Here is a 16,171-nt window from a genome sequence, read left to right on the forward strand (position 1 = left end):
GGAAGCCGAGTGATTCAGTGGACAAGGGAACTATTCACAAGCAGGAACACCTGTGTAAATGTCTTCTCTCTGATTAATTAATTAATTAATTTTTGTTTAGTTTTCTAACATAAGAATAATTATTCTAAGTCTTGCTAATTTCACATAAGACAATTAATGAAAGCCTTTGTGTGATATCTGTGTTCTTATGGAGTATAAAAGTCATTTTATTCTCAACTAAAGTGCATCATCCTGAAAGTGTGGATGATGGCCACAATGTAGAATAATAAAGTCATTTCTCCATTAAGCTTTTCTTGCTGTCTGATATTCGAATGCTTTCCTACACACAGTATTGTTTCACATGCTGCCATATGTTAGGTTTTCATATTATTTTGTACATGCTGTTGATTTTGAGAACATTAAACAACTTCATTTTTAAAGAAGAGGAAAGTGAATTTCACGGTTTATGATATCTACCGACAGAATTGGAGGCAATTCGTATGCATGTTTCAATTATATATACTACCATTAGATTTCTGGTCCAATGCATATTTTTCTTTTGCACTGAGGGGTCATTTGTAGCAGAGGCCATCATGTATTCATCCCATTGCTTTTTATTGTGCAATTCATTACTACATATTATTCACATCTTTCTCACGGGACAAAAGCAAAATCGTCTCCATGTGTTTCTGTCCCAGAGGAGAGTATGCTTTCCCTAAGGCATGTCAGTGGATGTCAACAGGAGCTCAAAAGCCTGATATAAGAATCAATGTGCATGCTAATCAGAGTGCCATGAGTAAGCAGTTTATTTCCAAAGGTAAGTCAAAGGGTCTTTACTACAAAATATTTACAATCTAGAATATTGATTTTACCAGCAATATATATGATCTTAGGTTTAGAGTTTGGAGAGGACTTCACTTGACTTGAAGCTATATTGCAAAAGGGCTCACACCAGGATATACAACAAGAAAAAATGGGAGAATTGCTCTCATATTTCTGGGTGTAATTGTAATTCAGAAAAACATTTAATTGAGACTGCTTAACTTCCAGCAAGATAATACTTACATGGAATTTGGAGATCTTGGTTTTTCTACCACGAGGATATAAGCAGATTTTTATTTAGGATTTTTTTGTTCTATCTTTAGTTAGGATTTATTATTTAGGATAATTATTTCTTTTAGTACATTCATTTCATGGTTTACTAAGGATGCATTCACGTATGTGAGATGTTATTTTTGTGTTGTTTCAAGGGAAGTAATTATAGAATTGCGATGGTACATCATAACAAGTCAATATGCTCTAGTGGAATTATTTTAGTGTGTGAGGTCAAAAAACTCTGGGCTTGAATTCTCATCATTGAGCACTCTGCAGTGATGTTTTGCTCATGAATTGGACCGTGTTGCAGGTGTCTGGGGAGTTAACAAGTGGATGAAAGATCTCCGCACCTGTATCTCTCACCCCATTTCTTTTTTAAACTTAGCTTTAGAGAAACATGAACTTTAAGCACGACTGTTTCACACACACACACACATGCACATATGTATATATGTATTTTATTTTTATTTGAAAGAGTGAGTGAGAGAAAGAGAGGCAGAGAGAAAGAGGGGGACAGAGGTTTATTCTGAGAATGGTTGTAAATTCAAGTTAAGTCTAGGTCAGGGCAAAGCTGAGAGCTGGGAGACATGATTTTGTCTCTCTAATTGTGTAGCAGATATTATATCAACCTTTGCATGTCTAGGAAATTTGGCAGGAATATAGACTGAAGGAAGAAAGAAGAGTAGCAGAACTCACCTTGGCACTCTGAAACGTTATGGCAGCATCACAAGTGGTGGCTTAACCTGCTTGTCACAGTATTCGCTGTGAATGATGAAATTTAAAGTATAGATTTATTTTAATGCCAAAGCAATTTTGAAATTGCTTCATAGATGTTTCACAATGTTTCTTTTATATATCAAAAATATTTCCATCATTTTCACATCAAACTTAATGCACATATTTAATTCAATCATTCTATTGAACTTTGTAAAACATTACTCATTGGTGAGTTTAACATTTAATGCTACAAAAACTCAAACTAACCTAGATACTGTTAGAGTATATCTGTCATGAATGATGCAGGATAACCAATTTGAAGAGAATTTAAAAGTTACCTTCATTTTTGTTTTATCTCAGGAGTCTCTTAGACTAGGTGAGCCTATGGTTGTTAGATTATAACCTCAGACATATGAAGTTCTATATTCTGGGTATTACTAAAATGTTGTAAGAAGCTCTATCACCTATCTTGGAAAGTACAGCCATATGGTTTTCTTTTAAGAATTGTTTTAGGATGATTTTTTTCATTCTTGATATATTAAACAAGCAGTGCAACAAAAAATGTGTGTTTATGCAAGATATAAAGTATTTCAGGTCACTACATTCAGCTCATCTCTACACACAGCACTTACATCCCCCTCTAAAATACATTTCAGACAATAACATATTGAAGGATATAAAAGAGTCACCACGATAAAATATTGCCATAAATATTATAATGTCACTATCTGTCCTTCAGTATTAGTGTTTTTCCATAAAAGATACAGATGGCATTTACACTTTTTCTATTGTTGCACATTGGTAGCAATGATCAGATGGTTCTCATATTTGAGTAACAACTTCTCTGAAGTATTTAGTTAGTCTAATATTGTTTGTATCCCAGTTTTAGAAAATTTAAACTATGACAAGAGAAAGGTTATAATTTATTTTGTATAAATAGGTTTCAAAAATGCACGAAGAGAATTGCATGCAGAATGAAAGCAGGTAGTAAGACACCCGACTCTAGTATGAAGTCAATATATGAAAAATACCTAAGACAAGTAGAAGCTAAAAATAGACAACCTGGTGAGAAAGAAACACAATCAAGGCTAACCTGCTTTGATCTGCAAGCAACATACATTTCCGTTAAGACTAATATCTGTTGTTCTGTTCCTCCCATGTAGTGATGAAATTTGATAATGGCCTTTGAAATGGCTTGGCCTTAAATACTCCCCAACTGATAATTTGAAAGTTAAAGGTAACTTACCTCATTTCTACTCATCTGGAAAGATTTAAATATGAAAAAATATACACTCTGTGTTTCATTTTTAGATTTGATCCAATCTTAAGATCTAAGTGCACTTCATCCTATTCTAACTCAGTACGGCAAGACATTCAATGGACTTTGTAGAAACCTAGAGTGAACCTTTACACAATGCAATGTGGAAATGATTGGATTGATATCAATAGTTACATTAGATACGTTAAGTTGGAAATTATATATTTCAGATACATTAAGTTGACAAAGATTTTAAAGCACAATCGTAAGTACAGCCAACAAATGACTAAAAGATTGTCTTCAATTTATTGCAGCAAATGATACATCCGTTTGGAACCAACATGTTCATTTTCAATCACTTTATCAACAAGAGATTCACATTTCCTCATCAAACAAAATATGAGTAAATAATTTCAAGGGCTCTGTATCCAATGGGCAATGCCTTCGGGAACTGATAAATGATAACTAACATGGCATCAAATTTGGATTCCTTAAGAATTAACTGTAATAACATGACTGAAGTCTCCGTGTTTATATTAAAGGGCTTCACAGATGATTTTGATCTAGAGTGCCTTTTATTTTTTATATTTCTAGGAATCTATCTTTTTACTCTGCTGGGAAATTTAGGACTGGTTTTGTTGGTCATTGGAGATTCCCGGCTTCACACTCCCATGTACTATTTCCTGAGTGTTTTATCATTCTTGGATGCCTGCTACTCTACAGTTGTCACTCCCAAAATGCTGGTCAATTTTTTGGCAGAAAATAAATCCATTTCTTTCACTGCTTGTGTAACACAGATGCTTCTCTTTGTTACATTTGGGACCACAGAATGCTTTCTGTTGGCTGCGATGGCTTATGATCGTTACGTTGCCATCTATGATCCACTGCTGTATTCAGTGAGCATGTCACCCAAGGTCTATGTCTCACTCATCATCGCATCCTACATTGCTGGTGTTTTGCATGCTACTGTCCACACTGTGGCCACATTTAACCTGCCATTTTGTGGATCCAATGAATTACATCATGTATTCTGTGACATCCCACCACTGCTTGCCATTTCATGTTCTGATACTCACATAAACCAGCTTCTACTATTTTATTGTGTAGGTGCTATTGAAGTAGTTACTGTACTAATCGTTCTAATCTCCTACGGTTTCATTCTGTTGGCCATTCTGAGGATGGATTCTGCTGAAGGAAGACAGAAAGTCTTCTCTACGTGTGGTGCTCACCTAACTGGGGTATCCATTTATCATGGGACAATCCTTTTCATGTATGTGAGACCAAATTCCAGCTACACCTTGGATCATGACATGATAGTATCAATATTTTACACCATTGTGATTCCTATGCTGAACCCCATTATCTATAGTTTGAGAAACAAAGATGTAAAAGTGGCAATGAAAAAACTGCTCAAGAGACATTGATTCTTATGTAAGTTCCATTTGCAGGACAGTCTTCTGTTCTACTTTAGTGTTACCAGTTAAGCAAGTGGAATCTATGCTCATCTATTTGAGCAGGAATTTATTTGTTAAAATGTCTAAACTACAAAGGAATCTAACATTTAGGTAAACAAAGGGAACAACTTTGTGAATACTAGCTCATATTATAAAGATCAAATACTTACTTTTTAAATATTTTACCATACATATATTTATAGTGAACTTCACAGTACAAATTTAGGAACATAGTTCAATTTGTACTCTCTGTATTCATTACCATATATCAGAGAGCAATTTTACTAAGAGGATTTTGTGGCTTTAAAATTCACATTCAATGAATCAACAAATTCATTTGAAAGAAAATGTTCAGTGGTGAATAGTATACATGCTGGTGTGCACAGTAACTGCATCCATCTTCTGTCACCACTCCAAAGTCACAATCAGGTCATTTATTCTCAATCTCCTTCTTCTTTATAGAAAGGGTAAGTGAAATGATATCACACTTAGTGTGACCTGCTTCCTCTTACTTAGGATAATGTCCCTAAAATTCACATGAATGTGGTTTTGGATCTGTACTTAAACAGCTCTTGCCTGGTGTACTCCTCAAGTTCCTATAATAGACAAGGTTGGCCCAAAGCTGGGAACTCAAACCATTCCTAACATTTGAGTGTCAAGGACTCAATCAAGATAATCAGCCTCCTACCGCGTAGTTTCTGTATTAGCAACAGGCTGAGAGCATGAGCTGGATCTAAGACTAACCCAGACACTGCAACAGAGGAAGCCATCATCTTGATTAAAATCTTTATTCCTAGGCCAAATGCTGACACTTTCACAACTTTCATTAAGGAAAATGTCTAATAGATGCACTTACTACAATTTATCATTTTTAAAGGATACTCAAGTATATTCTGTCTTTCAGCTATTGTAAATAATATTGCAGATACTTATACATACTGCATGGTCTGTTTTAGTATCAATAATTGCATATCCATAAATGGAATTAAGAAGATTATGTAAATTATATGCCAGTGTTTTTGAAGAATCTCAAAACTGTTTCTCACAGTAACTAATTCTTTTTTTAAAGATTTATTTATTATTTTATTACAAAGTCAGATATACAGAGAGGAGGAGAGACAGAGAAGATCTTCCGTCCAATGATTCACTCCCCAAGTGACCACAATGGCTGGGGCTGCGCAGATCTGAAGCTGGGAGCCAGGATCTTCCTTCAGGTCTCCCACACAGGTGCAGGGTCCCAAGGGTCATCCTCAGCTGCTTTCCCAGACCACAGACAGGGATCTGGACGGGAAAGGGGCTGCCAGGATTAGACCCGGTGCCCGTATGGGTACGTTCAATGTGAGGATTTTAGCATCTATGACGCAATGTCAATCCCTGTAAAACTGCATTTTTCAGGAGATAGTTGAAGAGATACAAAAATTAGGAAAAAAGGGAATATATTTTAAAGGAACTATGTAACTGTTATTCCAATATACATATTTTACTTATGCCTTTTACATAATACATTGCCACAAAAATTAAAATATTTTCAAAATTGTACATTCTAGAAAAATTATTCTGATTTTTCTGATTCTGTCCGAAAAATTTTTTTCATTGAAATAAATTTGTTATTCCTGTAATAAAAAAGTAAACAAATATCTTGCTCAGTGTGGATATTGAAATCGCTAAGACATTTTCCTTTATATTTACACAAGTAAGCACATTAATTTTTCTATAGCATACTCACCTGATAAATCATTTCAATATAAAAGCAATGAATTTATGAGTGGTAAGGTTTATCCCCTGGAGTGATAGTTTAAAAGGAATATTGTCCCAAGCTATCGACAAAAACCTTGGTTTCCTTGTATGTTACCCTGCTTGGAAAAAAGAAGCTAATACCTTTTAGACATTCTAGACCTGGTTAATTCCATATTTGTGTTAACTACTCCAGTGTGCCAGGATAGTTCCCTATTGTATATTTAAATTTTTTAAAAGCTATTTTGGGCACAGATGGCAACATTGTGTAGAAACCAGCAAGTCAGCAAATGGGTTGTGAAGACCCACATTTCAGGGTACACAGGCTCCAGGAAGCCTAGCATGACAGCAGGACAGCATGCTACACCACCGGAAGATCAGACTTGGGGATCCCCATGTTCACGGGCATGGGAGCCGTGGATTAATCAGGGAAAGGAGTCTGGAGATCTGTAGGAGGGTCATCTGCTGAAGGAGAATGGTACACATGAGGAATGACTTCTGAGGCATCCCTCCAACCAAGCTACTGCACTTGCAGGTAAGAAAGGCGACTGAGACCCAGTGGAAGGCTGGGTTAGAGCAAGATCTGCATCTGGGAGCAGTATGGTAATGGAGCTAAGGCGATCCATCGCTGGGCGGTGATTCCCACGATGGAGAATAAGAGCTAGGAACTGGGCCAGATCAGGCTGGACATGGCTACAACATCCCTCATCATGTGTGTGGGCTAGGTCTGGAGATGTGCAAAACTGGGCTAGCTTCCAGCATCCACTGCTACTCACGCTACCAGAGAGGGTTTGGGACAGGCTGAGCCTAATTTTGGAACCCAATGATCCACATGACAGTCGGGTCTGGGGTTGTTCAAAGCAAGGATGGGCTGCAGCACCCACCAGTGAGAGCCAGAAAGGATATGCACTTTTCTGAAAAGAACTTTGTGCCTGCTGATGAAGGTAGGGACTGGAAGTGGGCCAAATCAGGTTGATCCAAACATACATTACTGTGTGCAAGATTCATGGCTGGGAGCTGGTCTGATATGGGAACTTGAGGCAACTTCCCTTTTAAGATGTTGTTCTTGCTAGTGAGCAGGAGAACTGAGGGTGGGCTACTGTACCCATCTGTATACCTGTGAGTGAGGTCCGGGGGCAGGCCAGGTTGGGTCAGTCTGCAACATCCACTATAAGGTATGAGAGTCAGGATAGGGTGCAGGCCAGGCCAGGTTGAGATGCAACACCCACTGTTTCACATTAGGTTTGGGACTGTTGGGATGGCCAGGTGTGATTGGCTATAGTACCCCTCAGCATAAGCTGGGACTGGGGGCTGGATGGTCAGAACCAGTGAATGCGAAGATGAGACAGGCTGTGCTAGACTAGAAGCCCCAAGCATAGGCAAGACCCAGGCCAGCAATGAACCTGGTGGGGTTAGGGGCTGCAAGGGGACCCCTGCTGGGACACTGTTCCCACTGGTGAGCATGAGAGCTGTGACTACTAGGTGCAGACCAGGCGGCAACAGACCTAGACAATGATAGAATTGTTGGACTGAGTGTGAGCTGGATTTGGGGGAGAGCTGATTCAAAGCTGGTAGCCAGGAGTTTCTTCCATGTCTACCAGATAGGCACAAGGTTTCAAGTACCTGGTTCACACTCTCCTGCCCTCCCAGGCCGTTAACAGAGGGATGGATAAAAAGTAAAACAGCTGGGACACAAATTAGTGCCTATATGGGATGCTAGCACCAGAGGGTGGAGGATCAGCTTACCATTCCATAGTGGCAGCCCCATACTAATGAATCTTTAATGTTGATGCCTAACGAATGATAGTTTCTCATAAATAAAATGATTAACTACATGGTTATTACACACAAAAATATCTAGATTTTAATCTACAACTTTTGAGAGCTTAATATACTGTAAGGCTGAGCGTGCATTTTTGTTACATGAAATGGAAGCACACACGATTTGAGAATTATTTTCCTCGTCTTTGATATTCAAGGTAATGTTGGCAGCAAATGTAGGTAGTAAGAAATTATCATTATATTCTGAGAGAATAGCCACAAAATAAGAAATTCTAGCAAAAACATGAATAAAGTTGATTTATTCCCAATATGAATTCAGAGGAGACACCAACTCAAGTCAAAATTTCAAATGCTGTTATTTCAATTTCTGTTATTCTTAACAGAGCAGGTGTAAGCATACCTCATTCTAGACCACTGCAATAAATTATTGCTGTTAATTTGTGGTAATTTATTGTGCACAAGCAGATCAATAGAGATTTTGACACCTGGAGGGAAGAAAGCACGTCTACAATAAGTTCGAAATAAAGCAGAAATATCTGTGCTAACTAGAAAGCAGTCAGGAGATGGAAACCTGGTGCCATCACAAATGAATACAAGGACACACACACACACACACACACACACACACAGAGGCACAGACATATGTACACACTGAAATACTACCTATCTGCTGAAAGAATGAATATTTGTCATTTGCAGGAAGATGGGTGAAACTGAGTCATGATTTTATTTGAAATAAGTCATGCGCAAAGCAAATATAACACATTCTCCTCCAAATACATAAGATAAAAAAAATAAATTAGTCTTTGAATAGTGATCAAAGCTTCAGTTTCAATAAGGGGTGCCAAATCAAGGTTAGATCAAAGGAGTTGGATTCTATTGTTATAAAGGAAGGTGGTAACCATAATGTGTTCAAGCTCACATACTATCTATTCCACAAACAGATGAAAGAAAGACGTTCCCAGGTTGCAATGATGAAACAAAGTGTAAGAAGTAGAAAGCTTGACTGCTTGATTTGATCAAATGCATTGTGTACACATATTGAAATACTGATCCAGAGCACTAAATATGAAAAAGTTAAATTTTTGAAAGAAAGAAAGCCTAATTCTACTGAAAAGGAACATTATGTCTTCAGATTAGCACATCCACATTTGCATCTGATTGTTGAGGTGTTTTAGAAAGAAATTAACTACAACAACATCCCAGCTGTTTCCTTGGAGAATTTTAGAAATGAGCATGTTTGCAATTCTTGAATTACCAGGTCCCCAAAGACATGCCTATAAATGTCTTGGTTCTATTTGTGAGCTCATTCATCAAGGTGTTTGGAAAAGGACACCTTCCTTGGTGAGTAGATGCTACAGTTAACAAATCAAACTTGTCTGAAAAATTAGCTTTGGTGAAATTCTAAGCAAAACCCATCGAATTATGTCTAAATAAGTAAGAAAGTTTATATTCCATCATATATTACTATTTCCAAAATAGCGTGTACAGCTGTCTAAAGTAGCTTTGGTTTAAACATAGTTTGTGTTGCAGGTAGGAGAGCTGAAATACGGATACCTTTCTGATCGGTTGAATTAGTTAATATCTTTCTATATGTTTGAGAAAACTTTGGGGATCACAGTATTTTGATTACATATTTGCACTGATTCTCTTTTCAAAGAAGAATACAAAAGATTTGCTGTCTCTCATTTAAATCTTTATTTCTCTTCCTTAATGTTTCTCAAAATAGATATCTGAGACTATCAAAAGGGATATTCAATGCCATGTTCCCAAAAAGTAATTACCTGCTTTTTCAGCAATTCAAAACAGCCAAAATGGTCACACTGTTGATATCCTGACCACCTTGTGCTTTTTCTGTGGAACTTTGAGTTTAGAAATTTTCTGAATTTGAATTGTACCAGTCAGGTAGTGACAGAAATATGACCTTGAAATGTTATCTAGGTATCAATGCCATCATCCCCACAAAGTGGTTACAATAAAAATCTAATTAATACTGAACCAGTGTATCATGAGTCAAATCTTGCATTCCAATTTTGTGCCTGTCACAAACTAAAACTTATGTGAAGGAAACCAGGTTGACGATAACTCACTGCTAATTTGGTCTGTGTTTTTTGTCAAGTGTTTGCATTATTCTGTTACACATTATAAACATACTGCTTATGGGGCAGTTATTGTTAAGTGGCTGTTACTGTTAGCGGCAGAACATAGAAACAGGACACAGAAAGACAAAGAGTTAGATTGACAGTTTCCTAATTGAATCAATACAAAAGTAATATAAAATATTTCTTGTGACTGTAATGCTATGCAAGATAATTTTAATTAAACTGAAGAAAGTCATATCGCCTACACGCAGCTAAGAGAGGACTGTAATCAAGTTCCAAGTAAATTAAGAAAAAATGGGCAATTTTTTTGCCCCAGCAATATTTTTTAAAAATTCACACTGCGTAAGGCATTGTCACAAGACAGTGCATCAACAAGTCTTAAGCTCTTCCAATTATTAAAGGTTCCCTCTGTCCCTTTAAGTAAAAAAGTCACAAACATCAAACAAATCAGACATGATCACTACACATGCAAAATCAACAGTCCCATTTAAGGTACATGCAGTCATTATTCAAATAAATAAAACTTGCAAACACGGAATCTTATTTTGACTAATTCATTTTTATAGAAGATTTATTTATTCTTATCTGAAATGCAAATTTAGAAAGAGAGAAGGAAAAAAATTCTCTCCCATTTGGTTGACCTCCCAAATGTCTGAAATGCTCAGAGCTGAGCTGATCCAAAACTGAGAACCAGGAGCTTCTTTTGGGTCTCCCTTGTGCACAAAGGGCCCCAAGATTTTGGGACATCCTCTGTTGCTTTCCCAGGGGTCACTGGATGAGAAGTGGAGCAGCTGGGATACAAACTGGCAACCACATGTGATGCTGGCTCCACAATGTGCGGGGTTAGCCTTTGAGCCATGGTACTGACCCTCATAGCTACTAATTCTTAGGATATATCTCCTAGAGCTTGTATTTGAAAAAAAAAAGTTATATTTGCTATTTGATTGAATGTTTTTAAACAAATAAAAATGTCATTTTTATATCTGTTTTTTTTCTTTCCATCAATATCACATTGTAGGATGCCAGAATTGTGACCAAAGGAAAAAGAAGATGGAGTTTGTAGGTGGGAATTACACCTTGGTGACTGAATTTGTCCTATTAGGCTTTCCAACGCGTCCTGAACTGCAGATTGTTCTATTCCTGGTATTTCTGTTGTTGTATGGTGTGATACTAATGGGAACTATTGGACTGATCCTGTTAATCAGAGCAGATCCTCACCTTCAAACCCCCATGTACTTTTTCCTTAGCAACCTCTCCCTTGTTGACCTTTGCTACTCTTCAGTCATTATTCCCAAAATGCTAATCGATTTCCTGTCAGAGAACAAAACTATTTCCTATCACGGGTGTGCTCTGCAGTTTTATTTTTTCTGCACTTTTGCAGATACAGAATCCTTCATCTTAGCTGCCATGGCATATGACCGGTATGTGGCCATCTGTAACCCTTTACTGTACACGGCTGTGATGTCTCGAAGCATCTGTGTGTGGTTGATTGTCTTGTCATATTTTGGAGGCAACATGAGCTCCCTAGTCCATACCTCCTTTGCTTTTATTCTGAAATACTGTGACAAAAATGTTATTAATCACTTTTTTTGCGACCTCCCACCTCTGCTGAAGCTGTCCTGCACAGACACATCGCTTAATGAATTGCTCCTCTCCACCTACGGCAGCTCAGTGGAAGTCATTTGTTTCATCATCGTCGTCGTCTCCTACTTTTTTATTCTTCTCTCAGTCTTAAAGATCCGCTCCACCAGTGGGAGGAAAACAACCTTCTCCACGTGTGCCTCTCATTTGACACCAGTGGCCAGCTGTCAGGGGACTCTGCTCTTCATTTACTCACGACCCAGCTACCTCTATTCTCCCAGCACTGATAAAATCGTCTCAGTGTTCTGTACCATTATCATCCCCGTACTAAATCCTCTCATTTACAGCTTGAGAAATAAAGATGTCAAGGATGCAGCTAAAAAAGCTCTAGGATCAAAGGTAGATTCCGCATGAAATAGAGAATCCAAGACTCATCAGATTGCCAACTTTATTAAATTGTAACTTCAGCAGCATGTGCCCCAATTTCCATAATAGGGATCCAAGTAAACGTATGTTAACACAGCAAACTAGCTTGAGTTGTCTGTGTGTAGTGTGTGCTGCCAGTCTCACTCAACTGCAAGCTATCGAACAAGGAAAAAAGTGACGCTGACATACTAGGACTGTACATTGCTTGGCTTGTGATTATCACTTGGAGGAGATTTCATGGCATTTTTATGCCTTGGCATTTTTTTTTTGTAAAGGTGAGAGAATTTGGTAATTATATTATTGATCATCAGATGGTTAAAGAAATTCACACAATTAAATAGGATTAACAAGAAGTTTTAAACACTGATCCTAATTGGTATGGTATCTCATATGAATCATGTCTCACAAATTTTGCCATGCACACTGGAAAAAATGGAATAAACATAAACATTTTAAGATGCATCCCATATCTGAGTTCTGGGTCTCAGTCCCAGCACCAGTGTTCTAGTCTCAGATTTCTGCTAATATTCACTCAAGGAGACAGGAGGGGAAAGTTCAAATACTTGAATCTCTGTTCCATGCACAGAGTCCTTTATCGAGATCTAGTTTCCTGGCCCAGACCAAGACAGGCAGCTCTTTGATTCGCAAGTTACGTATAATATCTTTTCTTGAAACTTCTGACACACACTGCTTCTCCTTAGCTTTTGCAATGCTTTGGTAGGAAAATCAGCTAAACACACACAGCCACAGAAGTATATGCAAGCAGAGTCATGGCAAGTTAAATTTCAAATTTGCTGAAGCAGGGTTTACTTAGCCATAGATATGAGCTTCTTTGCAGTGAAAGTCATCATAGCTTGCCATGTCAAATAAATTTTTAACATCTAGCAGTATATTATCAGCTGATCTGTAATATCTGTCTTATTTTTTTTTCATATAAGACAAATATCACAAACCAAATTAATATCACTGATGACAAAATATAACTGTTGCCAACTATGGGAATAGTGAAAGTTAGCATGTGCTCATGTTTTATTTTTTGTTTTTTTTTTAGGCCCAAAGATGACTCCCATGAAAAAAATGCAAACATTTAGATAGATAAACCTGTGGCAATTTACTAGATTTTAATCCCATCTCTTCAATTGAAATACAGATGTCCTGAGTAGCAACTTATCTCCTGTAACTTCAATGTTTTTTAATCCCTAATACTACTAAATCCCATTCTTCTCAGCTCAATGGTGGATTATGGCAAATATGATTTTCCATATCAAATATTGTCACTGATTATGTAAAGAATAAAATTATAATCGCCATCCTATATCTTGATTGCTTCCTTTTCCTTTAACGCTAAGCACGCTGTCCCCCCAAATGGCATAACAATGGTACATTTAAGTACATTGGTTATAATACAAAAGTAATAATGTTTTTTTTAAACACTGAAAGCTTTTATTGGCCATCCCCATGAATACACTGCAAAATGTATGAGGCAGAAGACAGAGACAGCATATCACAACCTGCAAGTCACATCATCTGCGCTGGACGATGGCTGAAAGGGCAAGACCTGCCACTCGCGTGAGTTCCAGTGTGACGCCTACACCTGCAGCAATGTGGCACCTGCTACGACAGCGGTGATTCCTTCAGCTGCGCCTGCCCACCGGGCTGGAAAGGCAGCACCTGCAACATCGCCAGGAATAGCAGCTGCCTCCCCAACCCCTGTGTGAATGGGGGCACATGCGTGGGCAGCGGGGATTCCTTCTCCTGATCTGCCGAGACGGCTGGGAGGGTCACACCTGCACACACAACACCAATTACTGCAACCCCTTGCCATGCTACAACAGTGGTATCTGTGTGGACGGCGTCAACTGGTTCCGCTGGGAGTGCGCACCTGGCTTCGCAGGGCCTGATTGCTGTATCAACATCGATGAGTGCCAGTCCTCACCCTGCGCCTAAGGGGCCACTTATGTGGACGAGATCAATGGGTACCGCTGTAGCTGCCCGCCGGACCGGGCTGGCCCCCGGTGCCAGGAAGTCATTAGGTTTGGGAGGCCCTGCTGGTCCCGGGGTGCCCCACTCCCCCAGGGCAGCGCCTGGTTGGAAGACTGCAACAGCGGTCGCTGCCTGGATGGCCGCCGAGACTGCAGCAAGGTGTGGTGCGGGTGGAAGCCATGCCTCCTGACAGTTGAGGCCGATGCACTGGGCACCCAGTGCCCACCGGGACAGCGGTGTTGGCAGAAGACCCCAGGGCAGTGCCTGGAGCGCCCTGCGCCACCTGGGGTGAGTGTGGATTTGAGGAGCTGGCCCTACCTAGCACGCCCTGCCTGCCCCGCTCCGGCCATCTAGACAACAACTGTGCCCACCTCACCTTATGCTTCAACCGCGAACAGGTGCCTCAGGGCACCACTGTGGGCATCATCTGCTGTGGCATCCGCTCCCTGCCGGCTGCAAGGGCAGTGGCCCGGGACCGCCTGCTGGTGCTGCTGTGCAACAGGTCCTCCTCGGGGCCCAGCGCGGTGGAAGTAGCAGTGTCCTTCAGCCCTGCGAGGGACCTGCCCGACAGCACCCTGATCCAGAGCGCGGCCCATGCCATTGTGGCAGCTGTCACGCAGCGTGGCAACAGCTCAGTGCTACTGGCAGTCGCCGAGGTCAAGGTGGAAACCGTCGTTGTGGGCGGCCCCAGCACAGGCCTACTGCCCCTGCCCCTGCCCCTGGCCCAGGCCCAGGCCACGGCCACAGGCCTGCTCACTGCCCGTGCTGTGCGGCGCCTTCAGCGTGCTGTGGCTGGCCTGCGTGGTCGCATGCGTGTGGTGGATGCGCAAGCGCAGGCAAGAGCGGGATGAGAGCGACAACAACCAGTGGGCACCGCTCAACTCCCTCAACCCCATCCGCAACCCCATCGCGCAGCCCGGCGCGGCCAAGGACGTGCTCTGCCCACGCAGGAACTTTGCGCCACCGCCAAGTGGAGCGGCCCAGGCCCTGCCGGGCCCGGTGGACGAGGAGGACGCGGAGGATACCCTGGAGGTAAGAGGCTCCTCCCGCGCACCAAAGACCCCGGCGGCTCCCCGGGCCGGCCGGTGCGCTGGGCGCCGGGCCCCAAGGTGGACAACCTGGTGCTCAGCAGGGCCCTCGAGGCCCTGTATGTGGGCAAGCAGTAGGCGGTGGCCGCTGGGAGGACTGGGCCCTGCCGGACTGCGAGGGCCGGGGCTCTGTGCATAGTTTCTTTATTTTGTGTAAAAAAAAAAAAAGGGAAAACAAAACAAAACAAAAACACAAAAAACAAAACCGTTCAGGAAAGCAGTAGGAATGTTAAAGTCAGATGCGCCAAAGCCGCACCTGTGTCTTGAGGAAACTTGTCCCCTTCAGGCCTCCATCCTGGGTCAAACCCAGACGTCGTGCAGCCCCGCCCCCATGCCGCTGGAGCCTCAGGCTCCTTCTCAGCTGCGCTGCCCGCTCCCGCCTGTGGCCATCGTGGCCTACCGGGTGTCCAAGGACACGGAGACCCTGGACCACTGCTGGAGGCCTGGAGAAGGCGCTGCGGGGCTCCGTGCCCGCCTGGTGGCGCTGCTGTGGGACTAGCTGACCAGGCACCTGCTCAGCCACACGCGCCCTGCTGTTGGCCGTCCACAGCCCAAGGCGTTGGCCAGAGCCATGTGGGCCTCCTGCTGCCCGCTGCTTCTGCTGCTAGGCGCTGGACAACAAGAAGAGACTTGTACAACATGTAAAAAGAAAACAAAGTAAGTAAGCATGAAATCTCCCTGTCCGTAAAAGAATAAATTGTATGGACGTCTAAAACAAAAGTGCAAATAAACAAATAACTACTTGAAGTGTATAAATACAAGAAAAATAGGGGACAGGCTTTCAATTCAATGAATAAGTAAATAAATAAATAATGTGGACATAAAAAAATAAGGTATATATCTTTTTGCTTCCCTAGCACTTATTGGCCAAAAATGGTTTTGTGTTCAAAGACAAAGTTGTGCTGACCTGGGAAAGTATTCGGGCAGCATGTTGGGAAGGCCAGATGGGAGATGTCTCCCGGGAAGGCAGTG

At 41.0% G+C, this 16,171-nt stretch overlaps 2 protein-coding genes and 1 pseudogene across 2 annotated transcripts; all 3 read left to right on the forward strand.

Annotated features, from left to right (window-relative positions):
* The first annotated feature begins 3,519 nt into the window (after window positions 1-3,519).
* Window positions 3,520-4,473, forward strand: LOC101531733 (olfactory receptor 5T9-like). Its single transcript, XM_012927108.3, has one exon. It carries the CDS (start codon window positions 3,520-3,522, stop codon window positions 4,471-4,473), a length of 954 nt encoding a protein of 317 aa, XP_012782562.3.
* Window positions 4,474-11,171: 6,698 nt separating this feature from the next.
* LOC101519267 (olfactory receptor 5I1) lies at window positions 11,172-12,116 on the forward strand. Its single transcript, XM_004585311.2, has one exon. The coding sequence runs from the start codon at window positions 11,172-11,174 to the stop codon at window positions 12,114-12,116; it is 945 nt and encodes a 314-aa protein (XP_004585368.2).
* Window positions 12,117-13,606: 1,490 nt separating this feature from the next.
* On the forward strand, window positions 13,607-15,277 carry LOC101531968 (protein jagged-2-like; annotated as a pseudogene).
* The last annotated feature ends 894 nt before the right edge of the window (window positions 15,278-16,171 follow it).

This window comes from Ochotona princeps, chromosome 4 (genome assembly GCF_030435755.1).
Source record: "Ochotona princeps isolate mOchPri1 chromosome 4, mOchPri1.hap1, whole genome shotgun sequence".
Lineage (NCBI taxonomy): Eukaryota > Metazoa > Chordata > Mammalia > Lagomorpha > Ochotonidae > Ochotona > Ochotona princeps.